The sequence below is a fragment of the Magallana gigas genome, chromosome 5 (assembly GCF_963853765.1).
Source record: "Magallana gigas chromosome 5, xbMagGiga1.1, whole genome shotgun sequence".
Lineage (NCBI taxonomy): Eukaryota > Metazoa > Mollusca > Bivalvia > Ostreida > Ostreidae > Magallana > Magallana gigas.
In genome coordinates this window covers 40,051,308-40,077,894 of record NC_088857.1, presented here as the reverse complement: position 1 = coordinate 40,077,894, position 26,587 = coordinate 40,051,308, and the positions used below count along the sequence as shown (strand labels likewise).

Genomic DNA, 26,587 nt, shown 5'->3' with positions numbered 1-26,587 from the left:
TTAAATGGATAGAAGTATGTTAATATTTCTGAAAAGGTAATAAACGTTGTCTAAAAAATCAAAGATGCTAGAAGAAAACATGCCAGATTAAGGAGGCTCACTACACCTTAAAAAAGTTTCTAATTAAACAAGATATCTGTGAGCCAATGCTCACTAGTGTCAAGGAATTAGCAATTGGGGGAGGGGTATTATTTTCTGGAAAAAAAATCGGTATTAATATGAACTTATTCCTTAGGCGAGGTCGGAATTTGCAGGTCAGAAAGCCGAACATTGACTTTCTGAGCTATGGTGATATTCTACAACAAATCGATCGATACATATAATGTGATGTTTTCAAGATTTTATTTTAAGACGAAACATTCTTCCTCGTGAAGAGGGTAAAAAACTACAACAAAACAAAATGACACATTACATTAACTTTCCAAACACACAGTAGAACCTTTCAAACAAGGCCTTGGACTTTCAGTAGGAGGTCACTATCTATTTCTTGCGTCAAAACAAGTTAAAAATGACACTGATTTCAGCAATATATACACCGATTGCGTAGTCTACGCTCAAAAGCCAGACAAACCTTGTTGATTTCAAATGGCCATGACTGAGTGGCCAGCAATGAAATAGACAAATCTACGTCATAATGCCGTTTGACACAACTACCCAAAGTCCAAACTCTTGTTAAATGGTTCTATAGTAATGGACACTGACAAGAATAGTTTCAACTGAGCAGACCGATAATTTTTAAAAAAGAATTTGTTTAATCCCGTCGCACGAATTTTAAAGAATATTTAAACATGTAATTTTCGCTATATCTTAAATATAAAACAGTTTAACCCTTTAACATTTGGGCATTTTTGAAACAAATTGTTAGGGCTATAACAAGGTTTTTAAAATGTTTTCTAAATGAGTAATGAACATATAAAGATCTATGTATCATATATGAAAACGATTGTATTGATGTCAAGATATCATACATGACATAAAAATTGGGTTGCCATGGTAACATTTCGCGCATGGGCTGGGAAAAGAGCACAAACAACATAATTTTTTTCCTAAAATATTATGCAAACTTGGCTTTTATCACCCATAGTTATTACAGAAAATCAAAATAGATAGAACTAACCTGTTACACAAGTTGCCTTATCATTCATGTTTTCACAGATAGTATATTGTATATGGTAAACATGGAGACACTGTAAATTTTTGTTGCTTAGCAACTCATCCTATTGGCCAAATTTTTAAGTTTTTGTCAATTTGAAAATGTTTCTTTTATTTTTTGAAACTTTTTTAGAATAATCAGGAAGAAATAATTAGCTACAAATTTCTAGAGACACTTCAGTTGTGCAGATTAGTTTTTGAGTGGTTACCATGGAAACAGAGAGGTGTGGTATTCTAACTTTCCAGTATTTTTAACAAAACGATAACTTCCGCTTTAAATGTTACTTAAATAAGCAAACTTTCAAGTATGATTTACTCTTTTATATATATATATATATATATATATATATATATATATATATATATATATGAATATATATTTTTTTTCTGGTTGTAACGCAGCGTTTGATTGGATATATCACAAGAAACGCCACAATGATGATGCGCCAATTTGTCAAAAACATACTAATCTGCTTGATGTTATGTTTGAATTTTGAACAGATTAATATGATTTGAAAAACGCAATCAGCAATCAATTTTTAGAGTAAATTACAGAAAATTAAATTTTAAGGAATGAACTCAATTTACCCAATTATGCTCGAATAACCTGGGTTGGAGCAGTTTACGTGTAAACTGCTCCAACCCAGGTTATACGAGTATAACTTGGGTAGACATTGAGTTCATATTCTATTGTGGAGGCAGAATTTTAAAACTTATAATAAAAATACAGCAAGTGAAGGCTATCAGTTTTTATCATTCTACATAAAGTCAAAACAAATTAACACAATTAAGATAAATACTTGAAATAAATCTTAATGTGTAACTGACAAACAATGCTTACATTTGGAGTTGCACTTAAGATATAAAATCATATACATATACTTGAAATCTCTCTTGCTAATTGGTAACACAGAGAACAACAATTCTTAATGTCTGAATTTCCAAAATAATAACATATCAAAGCTCAAAGTTTCCTTTTTCTGCCCTTTGTCCTTGCCCAATCTTGAATAACTTTCCCTTCTGGAGAATGCCACTTTAGAAAACAGTTTCGTTCTCTCTGCAGACAAAGTGGCACTTCACATTTCGAACAGTAATAGTGGGTCTTGATACTTGAAACTTTCTGTTCTAGCATTGATGCTTCACCATTGCAGCATATATAGTCTCTCCGGTTTTCTAAGATCATCGGCAAGCACTGGTCAACACTAGGTTTAGGACTGGGTGCAAGTTGGCGGTTCAAATCCAAACCCATCAATGACATGGCAAGACTTTCACGATACTCAAGCTGGCCAAAGCTTGCTGAAACTCCATGAACTGAACTTTCATTGACTTTGTCCTTCATAAATTCCTTAAGAATGATGTAAGAATTCACAACCATAATGTCTATGCTGTGAAAAAACAACACTTTCCACCAATGAAAGATTGATTTGATGTAGCATGGATACTTGTTTAACATTTGGTTGGATTTGTCAACACCTCCCATATTGGTATTTTAGTCCTGAACAATCAATGGCTGCGAAATCACTTTTTTCTTGTAGCCTGAACGTTCATTTACAGTTCGTTGGCACTGTCCAATTGAAGAACCTTTATGGATAGGAGAAATAATGGTTACAGTTTTGCAGTCTCTCCACTGTACGTAGACAAAGTCACCTTCCCTATGCCATCGAAAATCTCCACGTGAGGACACCTTTTCAAAGAGTTCAATATCTTTCAAGCATTGGGGCATAGCACTACTTGTTCTTTTAACAGCACCTATCAGATATGTTTTCTTCTGTAAGAGATTTGTAGCCAAATGTTGGGTGGTGTAGAAAGAATCAGTATAAATTCTATATCCCTGGTTGACAAGTTTCTTGCTCAGTTCCATCACTACATTGTATGCCAGCCCTTTGGTTCTGTTATTCAGCTCTGTTCTCTTTTTGCCAAGGTATACAAAAAATGCATATGTATAACCAGTAATGGAATCTGCTAGTACCCACAACTTCAGGCCAAAACGTATTGGTTTGTCACGGATAAATTGTCGGATCCCCGAGTAGTGATGCTTTGATGCTACCATCCGTTCATCTACAGACACAGACTCGTATGGCTGAAACAGTGACTGTGATATGGATTCCACATGTTCCAAAAGACTACGCACTCTTGTCAGCTTGTCATCTGTAAACAAAAGAAGTGATGTTATATATAAATCAATATACATGTATGTACAATATATTTTTATATGCTTACACAGGAACATTTTCATCCTGTATAATTTTCCACCAGTTGACCCTTATGATTGTTAGAAGATAGGCAAAATGAATGCTTTTCATAATGAATGGCAGGTTTACAATAAATACACAATATAATTCAATAGATGAGCATATTTCTAGGAATAAAACATCGCATCAAATTTACTGCAGATTTGAACATCTTTACTGAAAATTACTTTTGTCTTGAACAACAACAAATCCTACATTCAAAAGGACTAAAATTCTCAGAAAAAATTAAAGGATTGGAAAGTCCTTGTAATAAGAACATCTACACATTGTCTTCTAAATACATACAAAATTTTATGTAATTCCGTTAAGAAGTTAGGATGGCGAAAAACAGGACTGATTGACAGACGGATAAAAATAAAAATACACCCCCCCCCCAAACATGTTGAGTGGGGTATAAAATATGAAAATGTCCCCAGTATTAAAATATTTGTACACATTCATTATAATTGGCTTACAAGATTACTTATGTTTGTACCTTTATCAGTGTCAGCATTGATCTGCAGAAAAGACAAAATAGCCTTAAATCTTGTGATGCTCATGACAGCTGAGACCATGTTGTTGTTGTACAATGGACACGTTGACCAATATCTCTCTAAAGTTTGGAGATTGACCACAGACATGTATATCAAAATTCCCACAAACCTAAAAGCAAAATGAATAAAATTACCAAATTTATAAATCAGTATGAAAAAGGAATTTTAAAAAACCACAAGTACCGGTACTGTTTATGTTATTCACATACACTATAAACTGAGATTCAAATAACCAAAACATATGAAACTATCAAAAGCAGCGATTATGGTTAATAACTTTTATTCTTCACAACAAGAGGCAAGAGTGTGATACAGCCTATCATACATGTTACTCTTTAGTCAGTGCATTGCTTATTTATCAATATCCATATAAAATAAATCTAAGATATCAATTAAATCATTTGACAATTTATGTGTTTATGTTCTTTAAATCTGTATATACTCAGTAGATACTTTTTGTACAATGCAAGGCAGTAAAAGGTACAGAGCCCAGCACAAGCACAAAAAACCCATCTAAAGTTTACTTGCTAAAGTAAGTAGTTTTTTTTTTAAGTAAATAAGCAATATTGCTGCTTTTGTTTGTCATATTTGTGTTTTGGAGACTAAATTACCTGTACATCTCTTCAACAGTGACCCTTGTCCATGCCCCCATGCTGTTGGCATATGAAAGATTTTGGCCCTTAGAAATCAAAGTTTCTGCATGATGGTTGGTGGCAATACAAATCTCTAGCATTATTTCTTGAGTCAGGAACAGAAGGAAAAAATCAACTGGCTTTTGGAATACTCCGACTGTCTGTCTAAAAAATGATTGTTATTGTAAAAATTAAAATGCAAAACTGTATGCAGTCAAAAACATTTAAAATTATAGTAACTGCCGAACAGTCTCCCATTCTTTCAGATAACACTTGTAGACAGTTGAGACACAACTTTGATTGATGAATATGTATTCAAATTGACTGATGTCATGATAGAAGTCAATCAATCACATACTGCCTAACTCAATCTTATTTTGAAAATAGCTTTTATGCACAGATTACAAATTCTTTTCAAAGAGGATGGGGGCTGAACTAATTCATAATTATTCATTCATATCATAAATGGCAATAAAACAGTACAGTTTCCCTGTACAGCACATCTATACTAGGTTACAAATGAAACCAGACTAATAAATAATCACCCTCCCTAATTTAAACTTTTACAATACCCCGTTTCAGACAAGACTGATTGTTTTGAATTTTCTAATGAATAACATTTCATACATCGCCCTATTTTGACTCTTCACAAGGAACATGATTTTTTGTTCTCAGTGTAACCATGTTACAGAATTGTCATACTGGGAAACTGTACTGGATTTGAGACATACATCTAATAAATTCTTTTGGGGCAGTCCTAGTGTTTTGACACGAAGTTTCAATTTCAAAAATCATAATGGTACATGTATGTAGTGATTTCCAGGAAGGGTGGAGAGGTGTTGGTCACAGTTGAAAGTAAACTCCCTTCTATCTTCAGGGGACTTTAGTATATACCAGAATAAAGTATATTATAATGATTAAAAATATTTGTACCTGGTTAAAAAACCAAGCTGAATACCAGGAGGAAGACATGGCCTGAAGGAAAACAGCCGGGAGTCCCTCATTCCCTCATCAATGTCATTCTGATCTCTCCAGTATATATGTTCTGCAAGTGGATCCTGAGAAGCAGAGCTATCTGTAGTCTGGGACAGAGTCTGAGAACTTGTCTGTGATGGGGGATGTCTGAAAAATAATTTAAGACATGCAACCAATATTCGCTGAAGACCATTTCTTACCAGTGTTTTGTTACATCATTTTATCGACACATAAAAAAATATATATATGATAAATGTTGTAACAATGCACTGGAGAGAAATGTCACAGTATACTTCTAAAAATAATATTTATTTCAGAGTGTTTACTGCTTTTAATTCAAATAGGCTACTAAAGACTTTAATCATACCGTTGAAATTAAATAAGAATTAAAAAATATATTGACTTGAATTATTTCAAAATATAAATAGGTCTGAGAAGACTCTAAAAGTTAACCATCAAGAATGAAATGCTTCATCAGAAAAATGATCAACCATGTTTTGTAGCACAGTAGTCAGTCACTTGTTCTAATTTTATCAATTTTCAATTTACAAAACACCATTTTCACCAATACCTCTACATGTTAATCATGATAATTGTACTTTTTACTGTTTGATGTGACAAGAGAGAGAGAGAGAGAGAGAGAGAGAGAGAGAGAGAGAGAGAGAGAGAGAGAGGGGCGGGGGCACCTGCGTACATGCGTCGCACATGACGATTTTTTGTATTTGATGCAGCATGCAGTTCGTATCTTTCACAATTTTACGAAATTCATGAATGAATGTGGAACAGAATCTGATGAAAAAACATTTTATGATCAAATAGTTTTGAATTAAAATAATTAATAAGCTGTACAAGGCGGTATTTTTTAACAATATATTCATTTTATGAAAGCTGCTGGCTATTTTTTTTTCTCCGGTGTGTTGTTTACACACTGCAGATTACTTACCCAATTTGCAAGGAATTTGATGGTTCAAAAGTTTCATCTTGGTCATCTGCTTCTTCGGACAATCCTCCAGTCAACAATAAATCAAGAAAGTCTTCCTCATCCTCGGAGAGAATCTCGTCAAAATCCATTTTACCCGCTGTTTATTCTCAACAATAATGCCGGAAGTGCATATTGCGCCCTCTCTATTCTCGTCACAAACCGCGCGAAAATTTTTTACATACCATTTCAACGGCGCTTTGTGTAATATATATTCAACTGACAACTCTCGAAATAATACCAAAAAGAAGCTGATATCTTATATTTTTATAGTATCGATTTTCTTTTTTCTATTACGTAATTGCTATTTGTTTATATGCGTTGTTGTCAATCGTTTACGTTTTTCTTCGATAACAGTTCACTGCTTGTAGTGAACCCTAAAGTTTTTTCTCTATTTTAAGATCTAAACGCAATAGTTGAATTAAAAAAAATACACGATTAGTTTCCTTGAGGTCTTAAGATTTTTAGGTTATAAATTTTATTTCGAAATATTTCTTGTGTTTCTTACACAATCAAGAAACTTTTCAGAATACGTGTAATCACAGAAATCGAAAATTACGGAGATTTCTCGCACAGCCTCCTCTTAATTAACTGTTAATTTACACGTTTCCTTTTTAGTACTGGTGAATATTTTCTATATAATTAAATTTAACAGAGTCTCAATCCGTTCACTATAAACAAAACTATCTAATATTTTGAGCAACATGTATTGATAAAATTTGCTTACCGGTCAAATTTGACCGGTACGAACGTCAAAGGGTTAAGGTACTGATTTACAATGAAATTTTAAATAAAATGATAAATACTTGCTCCTTTGGGGGGGCTTAAACACAACTGGTAATAAATAGCATATGTACTTCTGCTTGGGCGGTAAATATAAACAAAACATATAATATCAAAACCCGGAACGGGTAAATTTCCAAATTGGGAACACCACACTCCCCCTCTGATTTGACCAAAATCGACAAAAAAAGTAAACTATTATCATCAATTAACAATGCGTACTTCACAGAGTCTTACAATAATAGAATGATCACTCATTAACCTCCAACAAAAGCACAAGATCTGCTATCGGTCTTGCACACAAAGCTAGTGTACCATCCTTCACAACGGCTAGTTCTACTTTTCTAACAAATCCATCCTTACTTTCAAATGTTCGTCGCACAACTCCCACAGGCCATTCCTTGCAAGGATTCTCATCTTTGACAAGGACCACGTCTCCAGTCTTGATGTTTCTAGATTGTTCGTGCCACTTTTCGCGTTTCTGTAATTGATGTAAGTACTCTGTCTTCAATCGTCGCAAAAAATATTCCGCCATAACTTGAACGTTCTCCTAAGCTGACTTAAGATCATCCTTTGTACCAAGTGGTGGGAATGGCTTGAATCAGGTGAAGTCTTCATGGTTAGTAACATTGATGGAGTTAGTAGGTGTGGTGAATCTGCGTCACAGGACACTTCCATAAATGGTCTGTTGTTGACAATAGCGCATATTTCTGATATAAACGTAGTAAGTTCCTCATGTGTTAAATCTCATGAACTACTGGTGAGTTGCTCTATGATCTCAATGTGGATTGCTCTGGTGACTAGACAGGATAATAAAGGACCCCATCGTTTTTGATTCGTGCTTCCTCCTCTCGTGCGACGGAATGTAACACTCATCGGACCAAACGTATCAATACCTACGTAGGAAATGGGTGGACTGGGTTTGCAGCCATCCTCTGGAAGATCTGCCATCTTTTGTTGACTGAGTTTACCACGAAGCTTGCTGCATACCACACACATGCTGATGAAAGAAGAAACCATCCTTTTCAAACCAACAACCCAATACCCTGCTGCATGCACAGCACCCTCGGTGAAATGGCGTCCCTGGTGACATACATTAAGATGAAAGTAACCAATAAGCAGGTGAGTAATATGGTTATTTTTGGGTAAAACAATTTGGTTGCGCTGTAGTCCAATGAGTTCAGCATCATTCTTCATTTTGTTCAATCTTCCACCAACTCTAAAAAGAACTTCACTGTCCGATACTGGGCAGAGAGATTTGATGGTACTGTTGTGTGGAAGTTTGTCAGACTCTTTTATGCACTTCAATTCTTCAATATAGCTGTCTCTTTGAACACATGCATCATCCTTATGTTCACAACATGCAACATTCTGTTTACTGCGGGCCCAATACTTAATACGAGCAACTGTACGCACTAGTCTATTCCAGGAAGAAAATCGTGATAATCGGTTGGAGAATGGTTCTGTCTTAGTAGGACTGTCTTCTGTATCCACCTCCTGTTTGCAGCAGATTACTTCAGGCTTAATTTAAACATCCTGTTTTGGATCAGTAAGATTGAATTAAGATTTGGTTGGTACTTTAACGACTCCCCTTGGCCACGAAGCCATGCTGAATCTTTAAGCTGTGACGCATCAATACTGTGGAAAGCAGCATCTGCAGGATTATATTCTGTTCTGAAAAAAAATGCCATTGAGATTGTTGGCTAAAAAGACGTATTCTCCTAACACGGTTAGCGACGTATATGTAAAATCTTTTTGTTTCATTGGAAATATACCCAAGCGCAACTTGACAATCAGTAAAGAAGAGAAAGTTATTCTGATGAATCTTCAGTTGATCTCGAATGATTTCTGCAATCTCAGTGGCAAGTACAGCTGCACACAATTCCAAACGAGGAATTGTGTGCCCATGCATCGGGGCAAGGTTCGCTTAACCCATCAAAAAGCTGGTTGTAGATTTTCTCCCATCATACAACTTGAGGTATGCAACTGCTGTCATTGCATTCTTTGAAGCATATGCGAATACCAAGACCTCCCTATGGTTAGCATCCTCAAAGGAGATGTTGCTGTACATCCTGTGTATGCGTAGACTTTCAAGATAGTTTAATAAGTCCATCCATGGGATTCATTTGTTGTAGAGTGGTTCTGGTAGGGGGTCATACCCTTCAGTTTTGGTGGTCACAGACATCATTTCACGAAGTAGAAGCTTTCCTTCGAAGACGACAGGTTGGAAGAAGCCAATAGGGTCGAAGACACTGTTGATAACCGATAAAAGTCCACGTCGAGTCTAGGATCTTTCAGCAGAGTTGACCTTGAATTTGAAACAATCTGTGTCTGTATCAAAAGTAGCACTAGACTTCACTAGGTCGGAAGAGATGCTGTTCCTAAATCAAGGTGTATAAAGTCTTTTGACAGGTCTCCTGGCTCCGGGGCATTAAGTACTATCCTGTTGTTCGAAGCAAACTTGTGAAGCCGTATGTTGCCGTTGTCATGCAGGGCTTGCTTTGTACGAAGTACCAGGTCCAAGGTCTTCTCGATGGTTTTGCAAGAGAGTCCAATCGTCAACAAAGAAATTTTCTCCGATAAGATTCTTTACATCATTGTCATCTGAACCCATAGTTTGCCACTGCCGGTGATGCCGTATTACCAAAGACGTGCCTTTTCATTTGATAATCTACAAGGGGCTCATGAAAGTTGTTATTCTGGTGCCATAAAATCGCAAATAAGATCGTTGTTTTTCAGGCACTTTAAAACTTCAAAACATGTGTTGAACATCCATGGTAATGGCTACCTTTTCTTTACGGATGAAACTTCTCTACAAGGTCAATAACTTGCTTTTGCTTTACGACATTTGAGCGCAAGTTGGAATCAAATGATTTGGCTCTACGCAAAGCCATGGATCGGTTATCCGGTAGAGGTTGTCTACTGATCTGAAAGGGTAACGGTGCCTCTAAAAACCCATCACTAGATCTATGGAAACTTGAATCCATGATGCGAAAAAACTTCTTGTCTTCTATTAATAGGCATGTTTTTTCATCACACTGTAAACGCTCGAAGATATCTGAGGCACCCTCATTCACCAATATCGCACTGTAATAGGGAACCAAATGTAAGGCTCTTCAATTGGGTAATATGGGGGTCTTCAAAACAACAATGATCTTAGGTTGAAGGGCCTTGCCTAGGAAAGCATTTCCTATTATCACCCAACCAAGGGGTAGTCTTTGACTAAAAGGCAATCCATCTGCTCCTATTCTTTGATTCAGTACGTAGTGTGCAGACTGTAAGTGATGATAACCTTAAGCTCGAGCGACAGCCTTAGAAGGTATTTAGTTTTTGTTGTCTGGTATCTCATTGCATTCAATAAGACTTGGTAGTGTGAGCCTGCGTGATCCATCTAGTGAGCATACTACAAATCTTGTTGCACTTCGTCCAGACGTTACAGATCTCCCGGTAAATGTTGACAACACGTATTTCATCTCTGGGACAGGTGTGTTGAAAGCATCAAAAATGAGGATGATGCCAAAGATCTATTGCTTTGGCCGTCTATCACACAGTAAACCTTTCGCTCTCGATAATGTTTTCCCTCTGGAAACACATTCACTAACAATTTTTTAACATGATTTGCTAGTGTTCTAAGGCATGTTACATATTTCTGTGTAGCACGAGTTCACATCCGACGGCTCCCCCTCGTGCAAAGTCTGGATGGAGATCGGTCACATGTTCAGTAGAGTCACATACTTCATATTTAACAGACTCATAAAAGCACGAGTTCACATCCGACGGCTCCCCCTCGTGCAAAGTCTGGATGGAGATCGGTCACATGTTCAGTAGAGTCACATACTTCATATTTAACAGACTCATGACAGTTCTTTTTCAAATGGCGTCTCTTATCACAACATTTCAGACGATATCCTTTCTTAAGGAGAAAATCTGTTCTCTCTGTAAGGTTTTTTCCGAAGTTTTTGACAATCTTGGAGAGCATGGTTTGAATTTCCACAATGAATGGGACAACGAACGTAAGATATGTCACTGTCAGTTTCCAATTTCCGTTAATCTGAGGCTACAGTTGTTTTGTGAACAGAAATGTCTGACCTTTGAACTGGCTTTCTTTGAGGTGGATGGTGTGCTGTAGGATTCTGAGTGAGGTTGTCCATTTTCAAGTTTGGGTCATTTCTAAGGCGAGCAAGATCTTTCAAGAAATTCATGAATACTAAGAAATTTAGATGAGACACTTTATTGCTGATTTTGTACTTGTCAAATGTTGTCGCTTATTTCTTTCGAAACCACTTTGGTAGTTTTCTAACAAAGTCATTTATTCCAGTAGAGTAGTCAAAATATGCAAGGACTGATCCAAGGGAATCATCGCCCTTCAGTGATTCCACTTCTTCTGCAAAGTCAAACAGATCAAAATAGTGTTTTCTGTCATTTTCAGTTAGTGAGGTAAAACTAGCTATCCGCTGTTTCATGTAGTGTTCAACAGCTTCTGGGATTCCATAATCCAGGTCCAGTCTCTCCCATATTTGAGTTAAGGCTCTTTCCGGATTGCGAGCGTTTATAAATCTGATATTTTCACACTGCATTTTACACGCTTGTCCAAGGTTATTCAGTAGTAGATCAAGTTGCTCCAAAGTGGTAGAATTGATGTAATTCATTACATTTAGAAGACTGTGTTTCCAGGTCATAGACCGTCCAGGTTCACCACTGAATTTCTAAAGTCTTTGTGGAATCATTTGGTTTTTTTTTTACAACAGCTTTAGCGAGATCAAAGGTATTGTTCTGATTAAAATCTGTCTGTTGTACAACCAGCGGAACAACTGGGTTCAATGAATTCCGTGGGGGTTCAGGCTCAGGGTTGTTGTGTATGTTTTCAATTGCTGCAGATGGTATGTATTCATTAATTACTGGATCAGGTGGAGGGATGTCTATTTTCACATTCTCCATCACATAACGCTCTGTCAAATCGGGGTGATCTTGATTTCTATGTTGACTTTCATATTTACCGAAAAACACTTTCTTCAACATCCGAAAAATCCAAAACTTTCCGCACAGCATCCAGTCCTTGCTTAGCTGCTTCTACATGTAATACTTTCTTGCAAGTCAAAACAGTTCTACTGGCCTTGATTGCACCTTCTTGTTTGATTAACTCTGCCTCCTCTTCAGCATATTTCATTCGTGCACGAGATTGTTGGACTCTGGTAGTATGTTGAACAAGGGCACCGCTTAGCGGAGCATCCCCTCGCGACATGAGTTATTGTGTGTAGGGGTGCATTATTTAGCAATATATATTTATGTTAATGAAAAGACCACATTCTACTATCCCTTCATTACTGCAAAAACTACATTTTCTTAACCTGTACTAGATCTAAATCCCAAAAATATCAAGAGTTGTTGATTTGAACTGCTTACTTTCACTTTGGTTTCAAAGAAGTGAAGCGGAAGATTGATAACTTTCACTAAAAAAAAAAAAAAAAAAAAAAAAATTCACAAAAAAAATAAATAATAATTTGTAATAGTATTAATGGTTTGGAAAGGTACATGCATTTTTTATTTGTTATTTTACAGAAGGGTGCAATCTATGATAAATATTTTTAGCTATGAACGAATTTTGTCATAATGTATGCCCCCCCCCCCCCCTTTACCATGGTATAATTTTATCTAAGTTTTTGCATAAAAATTTGACCAATTAATATGACATTGCATTTGTTTTAATCTTTTACGATGAGGCATATTTGTGCAAAGGTTGAGGAAATTCTATTGGAAGGTTTTTTATTAATTTACTAGAAAATTGAAATGGAGTGCACACACACACATACATACATACATACGAACACACACACGCACGGTAGCGATGTTATATCCCCTTCGCAACAAGTTGCGCGAGGGGATAATAAGAGTCTGGGTAAGTTTGGAACTGATTTGTGACAAGCTTGATTTGCCTGCTTTGCTGCCTTTGGATGCACGTGATTTATCTTGAGGGATTTTTGAACTCAAAGAGTTTAAGTGCGAGGTGCTTACGGATTTTGCCAGATGATGAAAGAACTAAAGCCTTATTTGTATGACTTTGGCCCTGTATATCCGAAAAAATCAAACTTCATTACTTTGAAACCAATTTTTTGTCAGTTACTCATGACACATTTGTCTTTACATTTCCGCATCGAAAAATTTTCGGGAAATGTAGTGTCGTGTATTGTATGAATATTTGTCGTATGACTTAATATGTGTCTGTGTATCCGTTTTATGTACGAAATAATAAATGTATGTACCTTCAATGGTGTTGAGCATATGTTCGCAATCTAACATAATCAGATAGTACATTGGCGACGAAGATAAACCAAGTTATCTCAGGTGAAGATGAAATCGATTGAAATTCGTGGTATCCAGAGATTCGACCCGAATGTGGGATTTCGGTGGAAGAAATGGCTACGCGGTTTCGAGCTGTACGCAGTGGGAAAAAGGCGTGACGAGGGCAGATCAGAAGAAAGCTCTCCTTTTACACTCAGCAGGAAAGGAGGTACAAGATATTTACTTCACACTCACGGAAACGGATCCAGGTGAAAACCAGACTGTGTACGACGTTGCGTGTAAATTGTTAACAGACCAATTTTCACCTTTGACAAATGTTACTTACGACCGATCACTATTTAGATCAACGGGCCAACAGATAAAAGAAATATTACTCGTTTACGCAAGAGAGCAGAGTACTGTAACTTCGGAGGGGGGAACATATGAAATGATAAGAGATCAAGTGATTGAGAAGTGTATATCACACAGACTCTATTGGAAATTATAAGAGATCAAAGAAGACTTGACAATAGAAAAATTGAGACAAACGGCCCAGGCAATGGAATTTGCAGATAAGCAAGCTCAGGTCATGGAGGGGAAAGATTCTCAACAGTCATCAAAAAATCAGACCTCATCAGTGAATCAAATTTAGCACAAGAATAAACACATGACTAACCCAATATGCAATGCATGTGGAAGGAGAGGACACATGAATAAAGACCCTGGATGTCGGACATTGAAGCGATCGTGCAACAAGTGTGGAAATGTCGGACATTTCGAAAAAATGTGCAAAACTGGAAAATCAAAGAAACATAACATTCCAAACGGAAACCGTCAAAATATAGAGTACGAACTGTTGATGTGAATGATGATATGAGCCATTATACCGAGGATGTTGAGGAACATTATGCATTCAGTAGAAGTAGCAGTGGATCAAGGGACAGTTTTGTTTATGTAACTGTAGGTGGAGTGCAGGAGAATTTTGTTTGTTGACTCTGGAGCAACTGGGAAGATATGGGAATCTCTGAAGGTCAACAGGGTAAAGTGCATTAGTAAGAGGTCCTCAAAGGAATGGTTTGCGTATGTAGCAAAAACCCCTCACAGTTATTTGGAGCTTCCAAGCAGATGTGAGCTTGTGCAACGGAAAGAGTGTAAACACAGACTGTGTTGTGATTCAAGAGGAGGCACCTGGTATTCGAGGGAAAGACACAGCTGTGAAACTTGGACTTTTGAAACTTGAGTCAACTAATGTTAACAGTGTGAATGACCGAGTTAATGTCAAAGTTTCCTTTGTGTTTTACTGGCATTGGAAAACTGAAGGACTGTCGTCTGAAGATTCCGATTGATCCAGAGGTGACACCTGTGGTACAGCCCCTTAGACGAATCGCATATCACCTGAGGGGAAAATTTGAGAAGAAGCTTGATGAGTTAGTACAACAGGACATCATAGAGAAGGTTGAGGCACCAAGTCCATGGGTCTCGCCAGTTGTTGTTGTACCTAAAAGAAATGATATTCGATTATGTGTGGACATGAGAAAAGCAAACCAAGCTGCCATGCGTGAACTATATCCTATACCTACCGTGGAAGAAGTACTGCAAAGTACTGTGTTTTCAAAACTAGACATTAAGCTAGCTTATCATCAGATAGAACTGGATCCCCAATATCGTCACATTACCACATTCATGACGCATAAAGGAATGTATCGTTACAAGAGACTAATGTTTGGTGTAAGTTGTGCGCCGGAGATGTATGATAAGATTATACAGCAGACACTGGATGGATGCGATGGAGTGCAAAGTATATTTGATGACCTTGTGGTTCATGGTAAAACAACAGAGGAACACAACAAGAGATTAGAGAATGTTCTTCAGCGACTGTGTGCAACAGATCTTACCTTGAATGCCGATAAGTGTCAGTTCAACATGACACATAGAGTTCATGGGACACATTCTGTCGAGTCAGGGTATTGGACATCTTCCCAAGTCAAGGGTTTCTGATCCGCTTTGCTCTACATAAACTCTTGACTGAATAGGTAGAGTTTGACGGGTTAGAAACCTCGCACGCTGGTTGGTGTCTTACAAGTTTGCATGATCCAATAGGAAACGTTTTTTCAATAATGATGTTGATTGTGAATTGATCAATGTTGAACCGTTGTTAATGAAATTTGAGACGGAATAGTAAGTATTTGACTTACTGTTATCGGTTTTTAGTCCGAATGAATCCATATTTTCTACGAATTTGATTTTGTTCATGGGAGCAGCCATATTGCTTTACTGTTTCTGTTTATAAAGCATTCTCTAATTGGTCAGAACAAGAGGTCACAAAAGTTTAAAAATGAGTACTCTCACTAGATGGCGTAATCGTTAACCCGCATATGTATTGTCTTTTCGGTCAAGGGTTTATGTAGCGCAGAGCGGATCAGAAACCCTTGACTTGGGAAGATGGGTATTGGAATGGCCAAAACGAAAGGTAACGATATTTTGAACGCACGTCGACCAGAGACAGTTTCAGAGGTGCGGAGTTTCTTAAGTCTAGTAAATTTCAGTGGTCGTTTTATTCCAAACTTGGCGACTACTGCGGAACCACTCAGAAAGCTGACTAGAAACAATATTCCGTTTAAGTGGGAGTATGAACAAACTAAGGCCTTTGAAGAGTTGAAGAAACAACTTACCCAGCCTGAAACTTTAGGATATTTTGATCCGTCTGCACGAACTATTTTAGTGACAGATGCGAGTCCGGTAGGTCTAGGAGGTGTTCTTGTTCAGAAACAAGGTTCAGAATATCGAGTCATAATGTATGCAAGCAGAAGTTTGTCTGATGTGGAGAGGAGATATTCGCAAACAGAGAAAGAGGCATTGGGAATCGCCTGGAGATGTGAAAGGTTCCATATGTTTTTCATAGGATCCAAATTTGAGTTATGGACAGACCACCGTCCTCTTGAGTGTATTTTCTCACCAAGGTCCAAGCCGAGCGCTAGCACTGAACGATATGTAGTGAAATACATTTCAGGAAAACGAAACATTGCAGATTCATTGTCAAGATTGCTCTCTAGACCAACTGAAAATTCATCAGAACAGAATGGAAATGAAGACTATGTGCACAGTATTGCGTTAGCAGCTACTCCGATAGCGCTGTCCACCAAGGAAATTGAACGCGCGTCAGAAACGGATGAAGAACTGTGTGATGTCCGTAGATGTCTTCTTTCTGGCCAGTGGGAGCGAACTAAATTCAAAGAGTACTTACCTGTGAAAAATGAACTTTGTGCGATTGGCCAAGTCATTTTACGTGGGACTAGAATTGTTATTCCAAGATCACAGAGAACTAGAACTGGGACACCCCGGCATAGTTGTTATGAAGAGAGGTCCAAAATGTGGTTGCCTGGCATGGACAAGGATGTTGAAAAAGAATGCCGCACATGTTATGGACGTCAGCTAGACAGCATACCAGCGAAACCAGAACCGATGCACAGAACGCAGTTACCAAGTGCACCATGGGAACAACTAGCAGCAGATTTTTTGGGTCCATTACCTTCAGGAGATTCGTTGTTTGTTCTTGTTGACTACTATTCCCGATGCAAGATTGTTAAAATGATGAAATCCACAACAGGAGTTTATGGATTGCCATTATCTATTACCACTGATAATGGTCCTCAATTTGTCAGTGATGTATTTTCGAATTTCATGCACGAAAATATAATTCAGCATAAACGTACTACTCCATTATGGCCTCAAGCCAATGGGGAGGTTGAGAGGCAAAGTAAATCCCTTCTAAAGGGGATAAGAATTGCACAGATTGAAAAAAACTGGAAGGAGGAGTTAGAAACTTACTTGATGATGTACCGATCAGCACCACATTTAGTTACTGGAATCAGTCTAGCAGAGTTGATGTTTGGAAGGAAGATTCGAACCAAAATACTGCAAGTATGTGAATTTCACATTGATGATTTTGAAGTTCGTGACAGAGATTCAGAGCTGAAAGAAAAAAGGAAGAGAATACAGCGATACTAAGCGTGAAAGTATAGAATCCGATATTTCACCTGGCGATACATGTAAAGTTCTTGTCAAACAAACACAACACCGTGACAAAATGACTACAACTTTCCGACCAGAGCCGATGTTAGTGAAGGCCAAATATAGGAACAGTTCAACTCTGGACGTACATGGGGTTGAATACAAGTGGAACATTACTCATTTTAAAAAGTTCCTTGAAAAACATGATGACCCACAGGAAGTCAAAGCAAAATGATGTGGAGTCCAACGCAATTACATGATGATGAGAAGATCGAAATGCGGCCGAATGATACCGAAAAACTTGGAATTGTGGAACCTGAACATGACATAGAGACTACAAGCAGACCGCAAAGAACGCAAAATATACCTTTGCGATTCCAGAATTATATGATGGGGAAATGACAGTTGTGTTCAGATTTTTGTTGACTGTAAAGTGATAATCATTTTGATTCTTGTTCATAAGATTATTTGAGGTTAAATCCTGAACTTTAAGAAACTTTTTATTTTGGAACATGAATACGGTGTTATTCTTTTCATCTGTATTATGCATCAAGAAAATTGAGTTAGTATGCGATTTTATACCCAAGTAAGGGAGGAATTTAGTGTCGTGAATTGTATGTATATTTGTCGTATGACTTAATGTGTGTCTGTGTATCCGTTTTATGTACGAATTAATAAATGTATGTACCTTAAATGGTGTCCAACAGTTGAGCACATGTTCGCAATCTAACGTAATCAGATAGTACAGGAAACACCACGGACGCTTTTATATGAGCTAAAACTGGACACGGTATGGTAAAATCAGCCAAATTTTACAGATATGCTCAGTTATATCTATTTAGATTTCATATGGGCGCCAACTTTAAACCAAAATAAAATTTTATATACAGATACATTGATGAAAATCGAATAATAATTAATCGGTTTTGTGTTGGTTCAAGTGTGGCGCCATTATTTATTAAACTATTTTTGAATACCTTGATGCAATCCGGATTTGCGTTTTATAATTGTTAAGACAATATTAACTGAATTTATCCCCAAATTCAAATAGTTAAACTCTTGATTATCGGAGAATTCTTGTGTTTTTACGAAAAAATAAAAATTCGAATCTCTTATTCGCATTGATTCCGACAAACGAGTTACCACATTTAAAAAGGATTTTCCAGTAGCTAAAAATAGATATTCACTGTAAATACAACGATGGATCTGTCAAACTAACAACCTATTACCTTCTGAAAACAAGATGTGAAATTATGAGATATTGGCGTGGTAAGTATTTGTTTCTTTTTATTAAAAGTAGAGGAAAACTATTGACAGCGATATTTAAGTTGAAATTAATATACTGCTGCTGTCGTCTGCAGCGCGTTACTTCTGCATGTCGCCATTTTCGGCTTGTGTCTGTACTATATCACGAACCGTCAAATGCGTTACATAATTTCGAAGCTCGAATCAAACTAGTACCTAGTTAATATTGACTTATGAAAAAAAACTTTTTTTTTACTGAGCCCCAAACACTGTGCCGGATAATTATGCCAGTGCCAATGTGGCATAAGCTGCATATATCGAAAAATCAAAATATGCCATATGATAGATCATTGCTTAAATAGTTAACAACCACCTTTGTAAGTTGGGCCAACTCGAACATCAGCACCCGGATTTGCTATTGTATGAAGCCTCTCTCACGAAGACAGTATCATGGATAGCATGTAACATAATTCACAAGTGCAGATGATATGAATCTGCATAATAAGTGCCTTCAAGGCTAACAAATTGATTGTTATAAAAATATGGGAAATTACATAATGGTATTGTTGTGGAATGGCGACAGCTCCCAATTTTGAGAGTTACCTTTCTTAGAATTTTTTTTGCGATGATTTTTAAAACGCTAAGCATAGCTCATTGTCGTTAGACTTCTATTTCCGGTGCAAGGAATAACTGCCCTCTATGAGCAGAAATATACATAATTTAAACTGGTAAGAGGTAAAGGGAACCAGTTATCTGGGTGACGGAAATGGCCGAGTGGATACGATTGGTTTGCGGGGCTTACGTACATCAGCACGGGATGCTACGCAGTGATGAAAAAATATCGTGCGTATTCAGAAGCTAAAATATAGAAATATAAAATCGATTTTTTGCAAGAAAATGTCAAAAACTGTGATAAATTACTGTTCAAAAGGTATAATTTGTGATTTTAACATATCCTTTTGCGAATTCGTAGTTTTGTTATATTACTGCGAATGAATACATCGAACACATCATCTTCAGAAAGTAACATATATTTAAAGAAATCTGGCCTTCGATACTTTAAATTGATAGCGAGCGCAGTTTGCCGGCGCGCAGCGCCGGCGAGCGAAGCGAGCTCTAAGAACCAGTGTGCGCGGGAAAAAGAACGAGATAAACCTACAGTTCATCAAACAAAATTTTTTGTCTACGTCCCATAATGCTCTCTAATGTTTTCACCCGTGGTGCTATGCCAAAAATGGCCGACTTTTAACTCGTAATTTACAGTGACTTAAAGTTTGAAGAGTTTTGAGTACCGCATATGCTTTTGCGAGACTCAAAAGATTTGTTACATGCTTCCATACCTCCGTATTGAGTCGAGAAACGTAAACAAAGACGAACAAAGTCATGGATGACGTCACAGTGCACTCGCGCTATATTTCCCGCGATAAATTTAGAGGTGGATCAAACATCTGTAATGCGTGTACTAGCTATTTCAGTATAGACTGCGATACCTGCCTCATTGACATATGATTATTATTTTTATTTTTTTTAATATACAGATTTTATGTATTTATATTAGCAAGAGCCATACTTTACTGTCATATCGATCCATTTTAAAGCTAATTGTGCATGCATAAGTAGGGAGGATTTAAATAAACAATAGGACATTTTGAACTAAATAAAATGAAAAAATAAACACTTTAAAAAATTATGTAGATATTGCATATAGTCAGACCATTAAATTTAAAAGTGGGAAATTACACACCTACAAACAGGTACCGGACTCTCTCTCTCTCTTCTTCTCTCTCTCTCTCTGGGAAGGGGGTTGCGCTGTATGTATCATAACCATTAAAATTAGTACCTTTGGCATACTTATTGTAGAGCAATACTCTCTCAAAAATTCTTTGACGTTCGTTGATACCTAAATAAAACTATAAATTAACAATGATGCAAGGTATGTGTAATTCTTGCTGCGCTCGCCAGAACGGTAGCACCGTAAAACATATTATTCATTAAACATAAACCAAAATTTCAATAAGGCTCATTTCCGCCTACGCTTGCACACAGTAAATTTTCTTAGAACCAAGCTAGGTTAGCGCTTTTCAGTACTTTCAGTACTTTGATTATATATGACTGCCGTCATGAGAAAAAAGGGCCCTTAAAGTCAAAATTTTACAAACTCACTTTTTTGTCAATTCCGATTAGTCGGCTCTTTTTGAATGCAAATATACAAAGATATCCAAGATCTTGTGTGTTTTAAGCATTTTATGATAATTTTTGTAAGAGATGCTAGCACGACTTTAACGTAGCTCGTCGAAACGTCACGACGTCACTAACGCCAAATTTTGTTTTGCATTATTTTTTTTCTTCTATACTTTCTTTTATCGTCTTTAATTGTTTGAAGAAGAATTAATTATTTTCTACAATTCTAGTTCTATTACAATTTTAACATAAGAGAACAAAACAATTTGAATATCCATATATAATTAACGTTCTGCAGCTAATCCAGATACACTTCCGATTAATCCACATGCAACCCCCCCCCCCCCCCCTTCAAACAAAAGAAAAAAAGTTGAAGGATATTTAAAGGGAAAAATATCAAACTTCTCCCCAACCTTTAAATACTCAGTACATCAAAATTGTTTAAGCTGCCGAGAAGCAAATAAGCAAACATGTAACAAACATAGATAAAGATGTCAAATTCGATGCCTATATTTCCACAATTTTGGGGCATTATCAAATTATATACCCGAGTTTATTTTCAAAAAGAGAAATATTTATTCTTTATGATCAACTTTTTGCACGGAAATTTTATCGCACATTTACTTATATTACTTTTCAAGTATCTTTATAGTTCTGAAATAAGTTTAAAATCAATAGCTGTTTTTTGAACTCGGAAGTTATGGTGTTAAATTATTTTCGTGATTTCGAATTCTCTTCTCTTTCATACGTTATCAACACTTAATTCCCATAAAATTACCTGTGGAAAAAAATTGGCTTTGACTGTCTCATTGAAAATTTACGACTACAAAAATGTGGGCAGTTGATTTGAGAGAAAAACATTAAACAAAAATGGCATCTTATATTTATAGATTTAAATTTACATTCATTAAGTATGAATCCCTCTATTTCTTACGAAAGTTGATTGTAATTCACAGCTGTATATAAAAACAGACAGGACTGAAATCTACTCGCTCCAGTTCTAACCACGCAGTTTATCGATCGGTCGAAATCTTAAGCAACCGAAGATCACGGATTGCACGAACTTATCATGATAATGCCAAACTCAAATTCCCATATAAGACGCTTGGCTACAGCTTTCATCTAGCAAGCGCTAAGGAAAATACGGATTGAACGAACTAATCATGACGCACAACTCAAATTCCCATATCTAACGTACAGGTGTACATTAAAAATAATTTAGTGACTTTAACTTACTTTTTACGATCAATTCAATTCATTAATTTAATAAAAGAAAGATGTAAATATTAACAATAAAATGCTTTCTTCGGTAATACCTGCAGGCTATAAAGATAGCCACATTACATAACGCGGGTTACGTTAATTTTTCGGTGTGTATGTTTATTGTTAAAAAATACTCGTATACACCTTAATAAGAGTTTCAAATATAAGATAGTCTTTAAGCTGCCTTTAAGCCATCTTTACGCTTTCTTTAAACCATCTTTAAGCAACACATATAGCTTAAAAGTGGCTTAAAAATCGTCTTTAAGCTACCTTTAAGCTATCTTTAAGGAGAACTTAAAGATGGTCATTCATCCTGTGAAAAAAATACTTTGAGGCTATGGTTCGGATAACTTCAATCGTGAGTAAAAGCTACAAGTACCTTTTTGTTTCCATGCAAATTAACCTCCTGATAATGTAAAAATAATATTTAATACTATTATTATATTATCTGCGACTTTTATCAATATGGGTTTGAAAAATTTTCAATTTTAAAATTTAGATATTTTTGATGCTATATTTAGCTAAGAAATACGTGTCCGACCTGGTTCAAACTATTCATTAATTATAGTCACAATAACGTGTTTCTATAACACAAAGTCAAAATAATGTACTTCATGTTTAAATTTAAGAAATACCCTTCAGTAAGAGCGCAACGTCACTGCATGACATCCCTGTTTTAAAGCGAATAGATGAAAGGAATTGAAAACAAACGATATAGATTAGAATTTAGCAAAACGATGTTTTGATTTTGATCATGCATTTTGAAAATTTACTATTTTTGCCATTTTACTCGTTCTGATCTTTGTGGTCGAATTTGGGGCCGGGTTAATAAAGAGAAAGTGTCGTTTTTAGTGATAAATTTCCCCAAACAATTTAGCACCATCAATTTTTACCTGAAAAGAAAGAGGCATAACCGATATCTGATGACTTTTTAATATTCTAAATATCTAGATAAAAAAAACCCAAGAAATGGAAACCCTTCGTAAAAAGTATATTTAAAATGTATATAACTTGTGAATTTTGTCAGTATATATGACTTTTTTTCCAAACCTGGCTTTTGTCTTTTCACTCTCAATTACGACATAAATTAACTTACATTGCTTAATTAGAATCGCTTGCATATGAAAATCATTTAGTCTGTGTATATAGGTGTAAAACATTTCGCAAGTCATAAATACCTCAATTTGTACTTGCGTCAGCTCCATCGACCTCCACCTCAAAACAGAAATTATCGCCATTTGTGGGTTATGTATTCTCCAGCGCTAACAACAACTATGTATGATTATCTTTTTCAAGCTATATATTCATAGTTTAAACAGGTATGATTTCCAGGCTTTGAGTGTAGGAGAAGGTTTCCTGTAAAGGATTGATATGATTTTAAGAGAATGAGTTGATATGGAGTTTGAAATATATTAGTAAGTATAGTTACTGATTAAATCAGAATTTTGGTATTTCAATCATTAACGTACGAGTACCCATTATTGCCGAGTACCCATTATTGCCGATCGATTTAAACAAATAAAAATCCGCCAATTTGTTGTTGTTTCTGAATTATGACGTAAGATACGTAAATTACGTCATTTTACGTAGACGTCAGGTGTTTGGAAAACAGAAAAGAATCCACTATTCAAAGAAACTCACCGGTAGAAAGGTATGTATATGAAATCACGTCCATTTGTAGACGTGCGATAGCACATCCCTCTGAATGTTTGACTAAATATCCACTTTGATGACAGGATCAATACTGTTATGGTCAGAATTCACTTGATATTTTCCTACTAGTAATGATACGAAACAAAATTATCCAAGCTAAAGCCTCTATATAAAAAATTTTCACTATCAATACCACGCGTCACCTCGCATGTAAAACGCCATGTTTTCTGCAACCGGAAGCGGATCAAAGATCTTATACCACGCACCTGCAGTCAACTAAAAGGGACATTACTCGTAAATTAACCTTGCAAGAGTTGTTTCACTTGCTCAAAAAGCCCAATAAGTTATACATGCGCGGATCTAAAGGGGGGTCGGAAATGGAAAATGAAAATTTATTAAATTTACATAGTAAATTATCGCAAATATGGTATTTCATGATTTAGGGAATTTTATCCCCCCTCCCCCGGGAAAAAAAAATTGTGGATCAGCGCATGTTATTTTTTCTGATATGTTTCAATCAAAAAGATTCGTTTATGGTGTTTGACTTTTTTTATTTGTAAAGATGAGGAAAAGGAAATTATATAGTAGAATTTACTTGGAAAATGCATTGGAAGACATGAGGAAGAACAAGTTGTCTGCTGAAAAAGCTTCCATAAAACATGGTGTACCTGTCCGTACCCTACGCTACAGAAGTAAACAAAAACTTAAGGGTTTCCAAACAGGTGTCTTACTCACAACCAGGAAATGAACTTGGTACAATATGTAAAATACTGTGCAGAAAGAGCCTTTCCTTTGACACGGAAATAATAAAGGTATCCCCATCCCTTACGCAAATACACACACACAATAGCACCCTTTGTAAAGTCGTTTGTCCTTCTCAAACTATTCAATTTGTTAGCAATTTCTTCTAGTGAAATTAAGAATGATCTGCATACACTATGAATTTACAAATAACTTATTACATATTATAAAATTATATTTTACCCCAAAAATGGCTGATATTTTTGTAGTGCTTTCTACAACCCATCTTCGCTAGCCAAGGGTTTCCGTTCACTTTGCTCCCCATAAACCCTTTGCGGATTTCATTACGAAAACTCGGTGACAAGCTCCGTTTTATGATTGGTTACAGCTGCGAGTAGCTGATCCAATCGCAGTGCTTGTAATTATAAACTTTAAAAGAAAACACATGTGGGATCTTTGGTAGAACATTCGGTGCTTTTAACAAGTTGAGACACAAGTTCTCGAGTACAGTGCCTCCCCAACGATGGTCTTACCAGATTGCTTTAAAAACCTATATATTTTCCTGGGATTGAACATAGTTCTACAAACTTGTCAAGTCTCGCGTGATAGCATAGGAAGTAAACATGGCGAATGTAGAAGTTGCCTATCCCGTAAGTATATATACGTTCCTGCTTATGGTTATTCCTTTTAAAGGTTTAATGAGCTGCGTTTTATTGAATTTCTTTGTTCCGCAATATTCACGACAACGATGCCTGGTTATATGGCATGAACGCTTTCGTATGAATCGGCGACTTTTTCATTCCGGTACAGGTCCTTACAAAACAGTATGAATAAATTATCCCGTGGTTTCCCTAGGTTATAACTTAATATGGATTTAATAACATCGTTAATTACATTCCGATATTCGGTAGTGAACATGTTTTCAAGTTGTATTAATGCCATGATGTGTATATAACCCGTTGTTTAATTCGATTAAAATGTAAATATGCAAGGGGCGCAACACAAGTTGCTCGCTAGATAGCGCCACCACATCGCCGAGTTTTCGTAATGAAATCCGCCAAGGGTTTATGGGGAGCAATGTGGACCGAAAACCCTTGGCTAGCGAAGATGTCTACAACCTGTCAAGAAGGACAAACATTTTTACATGGGTTAAAAATATTATAAAAGTTTTATAATTTACGAAAAAAAGTATCAATGAATAACAACTTTTTGTTTACATCAAAATGATATGCCAATCAACATAAATAACAAAAAAATCCTAAGAAGTCAAATTCACATCTACAATTATCTCATAATACAACAGGCTTTTGCAAGAGAAATTATCATCAAGGAACAAAGTCAAGTAATGAATTGACAGTCAATGTTAATTACGATCCATCCAATAAATGGTTCAGAGGGTTCATGAAGAGACACCCAGAATTAAGGTGGCTCTATACACCCACAGTTTATTCCAATTTTCAATAGAAGACCACAAAACATATACTTATCAAATATTAAAGTGATCATGGGGATACTATAGGTATTTTTAAGAATTTTTAAATGTTTTTGTAAAATAATTTTTAAAAAGTTAACTATTAACATATTAAGAGAAATTTTTTTGTCATAGGATGGATATGTCCTTCGGACACCTAAAAAGATATAACACTTCTTAACATTGAAAAATGTTATTATTGCCATTTTTTTTAGTATTTCCTCAAAACATAATTTTTCATTTTTTCTTACTGTTGATAAATCATCTGAAAAAGCTGCTTGATTTTTTAAGAAAATGTATTTTAATAAATGTGACATAAGAAATTGAATGAGAATAATTGCGAATAAACACAAAAAATCTTTTAAATTTTATTTGGTATGAAAGTTTCTCAGGTAAGAGTTATCGTTCCTAAGTCCCAAGGCCCACACACCTTGGGG

General features: G+C 36.1%; 1 protein-coding gene and 1 long non-coding RNA gene across 3 annotated transcripts in view; both read right to left on the bottom strand.

Annotated features, from left to right (window-relative positions):
- LOC117692140 (uncharacterized) overlaps positions 1–24,160 on the bottom strand; it is a 38,108-nt gene extending 13,948 nt beyond the window's left edge. The window contains exons 1-2 of one of the 2 annotated variants that reach the window (XR_010714071.1): positions 23,927–24,160; positions 17,414–17,557 (exon numbers count right to left, since the gene is read on the bottom strand). This is a non-coding gene — a long non-coding RNA (uncharacterized lncRNA). The remainder of the gene's footprint in view (positions 1–17,413; positions 17,558–23,926) is intronic. The other variant, XR_010714072.1, reaches the window with a different exon arrangement.
- On the bottom strand, positions 1,987–4,744 carry LOC117690996 (piggyBac transposable element-derived protein 4). Its single transcript, XM_034475995.2, has 3 exons — positions 4,549–4,744; positions 3,880–4,046; positions 1,987–3,300 (listed from the first exon to the last, which is right to left on the bottom strand). Exons 1-3 carry the CDS (start codon positions 4,668–4,670, stop codon positions 2,642–2,644), a joined length of 948 nt encoding a protein of 315 aa, XP_034331886.2. The 5' UTR covers positions 4,671–4,744; the 3' UTR covers positions 1,987–2,641.
- Positions 24,161–26,587: the final 2,427 nt, after the last annotated feature.